At 63.7% G+C, this 3,190-nt stretch overlaps 1 protein-coding gene across 1 annotated transcript in view; it reads left to right on the top strand.

Annotated features, from left to right (window-relative positions):
• LOC108305731 (chymotrypsinogen B2) overlaps nucleotides 1-2,718 on the top strand; it is a 4,885-nt gene extending 2,167 nt beyond the window's left edge. The window contains exons 2-7 of the mRNA XM_037739269.1: nucleotides 586-689; nucleotides 789-868; nucleotides 963-1,041; nucleotides 1,270-1,450; nucleotides 1,902-2,035; nucleotides 2,492-2,718. Of these exons, the coding sequence (XP_037595197.1) occupies nucleotides 586-689; nucleotides 789-868; nucleotides 963-1,041; nucleotides 1,270-1,450; nucleotides 1,902-2,035; nucleotides 2,492-2,653 (740 nt within the window). The 3' untranslated portion in view covers nucleotides 2,654-2,718. The remainder of the gene's footprint in view (nucleotides 1-585; nucleotides 690-788; nucleotides 869-962; nucleotides 1,042-1,269; nucleotides 1,451-1,901; nucleotides 2,036-2,491) is intronic.
• The last annotated feature ends 472 nt before the right edge of the window (nucleotides 2,719-3,190 follow it).

Genomic DNA, 3,190 nt, shown 5'->3' with positions numbered 1-3,190 from the left:
GTGATCCACCCGCCTCGGCCTCCCACAGTGCTGGGATTACAGGCTTGAGCCACCGCGCCCGGCCCCTTTCACTCTCAAGTCTGCAAAGTGTCAGAGCCTCGGGGCCCCGGTAGACTTGGGGTTATCAGATTTTCTTCCCATTTCCCTTCTCCCCACCAGTCCAAGAGGGGCATGTTGGCCAGGGGAGCTCACATGGTTCCGCTGCCCATTTTACAGCTGGGAACACTGAGGCCCGAGTGCTGCCCTGCCTGGGCAGGGTCACATGGCGAGGAAAGGGTGGCCTTGAGGCGGAGCCCAGGCAGTCTTACGGCCTGGCCTGTTTTCTGCTTCTCTAGGCTGGACAGGTCTCAGGTAGGGGCAGCCATGACCGTCTGCACCCTGGAAGGATGAGGAGCCAGCAGGCAGGGTGTTGAGGGACATCTGAGCCTAGAGCCTGGGGGGCCAGGGAAGCGGAGGCGGTATGTGCCAATGAGGTCCTGAGCTGGCCTCCATGGATGGGGGCAGAAGCGGGAGTTCTGCGTGCAGGCAGGTGAGGCCCAGCTTGGCTCGGGGCCTCAGCCCTTCTTCACCCACTCCTGCCCCCAGGCTGCGGGGTCCCTGCCATCCAGCCAGTGCTCAGCGGCCTGTCCAGGATTGTCAATGGGGAGGACGCTGTCCCAGGCTCCTGGCCCTGGCAGGTGTCCCTGCAGGTAAGCGGGGGTTCTGCAAGGCAGGGGGCACCCTGGGTGGTGGCCAGGCTGGGGGGTGCCGCAGGTGGCAGTTGCTGACCCTCCCCATCTTCCTCCCAGGACAAAACCGGCTTCCATTTCTGCGGCGGCTCCCTCATCAGCGAGGACTGGGTGGTCACCGCCGCCCACTGTGGGGTCAGGTGAGGGCCGGCAGCCTCGAGCTCTGCTTCCAGCCCCGGTGAGGGTGGGGGGAGCAGGGCACGGTCTTCCTCTCACCCGCTACACTCTGTCCAGCACCTCCGACGTGGTTGTGGTCGGGGAGTTTGACCAGGGCTCTGACGAGGAGAACATCCAGGTTCTGAAGATCGCCAAGGTACCCAGGCCCCACAGAGGAGAGGGCAGAGGCGGTGGGCACAGGGGGACCACTCAGCTGCTTCAGGGACAGGCACCCGGGGGGGCCAGGCTGGCCTTGCTGTTCCCATGCCATCCCCTGAGGGCGGACTCCTCCCAAATGGCCTCCAGGGAAGGAGTCAGTCCTCGAAGCCTGCAGGTCCCGCCTCCTCCCGGGGCCTCACCTCGGCATTCTGGCCCCCACCCCCAGGTCTTCAAGAACCCCAAGTTCAGCATGCTGACCGTGCGCAATGACATCACCCTGCTGAAGCTGGCCACGCCCGCCCAGTTCTCCCAGACGGTGTCCGCCGTGTGCCTGCCCAGCGCCGACGATGACTTCCCCGCAGGGACCCTTTGTGCCACCACCGGCTGGGGCAAGACCAAGTACAACGGTGAGGGCCGCGGGGCCTCCTTGGGGTCGGGGGCCGCCTCTGGGGCCGGGGCTGCGTTGCCATGGAGTCCCTGCCGTGACGGTTTGGCTCTTCTTGTTTGGCTCTGAATACCAACATGCTCCTAACTGTCCCTTCTTTATTGAAAACCCTCTGAACTTAAAATCCCCCAAATGCAAATAAAATCCAGGCCGGATCATGAGGAGCCTCTGCGGGGGGCTTCTGAGCGGCGCACAGCCGTGTGAGCACTGCTCTGGCTGACCTGCCTGGGGTCAGAGCTTGGGGCTCCCATCTGGGCAGAGCCAGCGCCCCCTCGTCCCACAGGTGTTTCTCAGGCTCCAGGGGCCGTGCCCATGTGGCGATGGTGCAGGGGAGGGGAGGCATGTTGGCCCCAGGTCTCTCCCTCCTTGCTGGGCTGGGTGGGCCCAGGGGCCCTGACCCTTCTGTCCTGCAGCCAACAAGACCCCTGACAAGCTGCAGCAGGCGGCCCTGCCCCTCCTGTCCAACGCCGACTGCAAGAAGTTCTGGGGCAGCAAGATCACTGACGTGATGGTCTGCGCTGGGGCCAGCGGTGTCTCCTCCTGCATGGTGAGGCAGGCCCTGCCCAGACCCTCCCAGGCCAGAGGGGTGCTGGGGAGGCCTGGGCTTTCCACCCCTCTGTGCCCTCATCTACCAACCCCACTCCTTCCTGGGGCCTGGTGAGGGTCCCGACTCAGGCTCACAGCTGCCCATGAGGGCTCCTTCAGGCCAGGCAGGTGGCACTGACCCTGGGGACTTCCTTGCAGTCCTCTGAGCTGGAGGTTTGGACAGACAGATGGTGGCCTGGCTTAGAGAGGGAAGCCACCTGGTGCAGCTCCCTCCAGGAGTGCATGGCAGAGCAGAGGCTGCCACATGAACCCAGACCTCAAGACCCCAGCGCTCCCCGCCCCCCGTGCCCAAGCGTGGCATTTCTCTGCCCCTCTCCCTGGACTCCACCAGGTCAGGGTCCCCTAGGCCCTGGCGCCCCTTTCAGGCCTGGAGATAGTTCCTCTCTCCTTCCTGCAGGGCGACTCTGGCGGCCCCCTGGTCTGCCAGAAGGATGGAGCCTGGACCCTGGTGGGCATTGTGTCCTGGGGCAGTGGCACCTGCTCCACTACCACGCCTGCCGTGTATGCCCGTGTCACGAAGCTCCTGCCCTGGGTGCAGGAGATCCTGGCTGCCAACTGAGCCCGAGACGTCTACTCCCTCTGCCCCAAGATTTCCCATTAAATGCATCTGTTTAGAAGCACTGACTGCATTGCCTATGTCTTTCTGTGTGGCCCAGGGGAGGCGGGGTGGAAATTGTCCTTGTCACCCACAAAAGGGTGTTACTACCCTTCCCTTTCCAGGCTGCAGTTCCTCCTGTCAACCAGCCTTCTCAGGAAGCTGAGGTCTTCTCCCTGCTCAGGGCTCCACTCTGGGCTTAGAATTTAGGCCCTACCTGCTGGAGCCAGCTTGACCCATGGGGTTTTCTGGAAGGCAGCAGTCCTTGGCCAGGCTCTGCAGTCCATAGCCCCTGGAGTTGTCACTGGGACCAGTGCTGACCTGCACACTCCAGGTGTCTTTCTCTGCCTTTAGTCCCCCACGCCACGGGCCCGAGAATGTGTGTGTAAGCACCACCCCTGCCCCTGACAGACCCCACCCCTCACACCTTCTGCATGCAGCGCTGGGTGCTGGTGCCACTGTCCTCTCAGCTCCCACACTCTTCCTTGCCTTGCCATCTGC

This window comes from Cebus imitator, unplaced genomic scaffold (genome assembly GCF_001604975.1).
Source record: "Cebus imitator isolate Cc_AM_T3 unplaced genomic scaffold, Cebus_imitator-1.0 Scaffold66, whole genome shotgun sequence".
Classification (NCBI taxonomy): domain Eukaryota; kingdom Metazoa; phylum Chordata; class Mammalia; order Primates; family Cebidae; genus Cebus; species Cebus imitator.
Note: the sequence above shows the minus strand (reverse complement) of the source record. Positions and strands in the feature narration are given on the sequence as shown.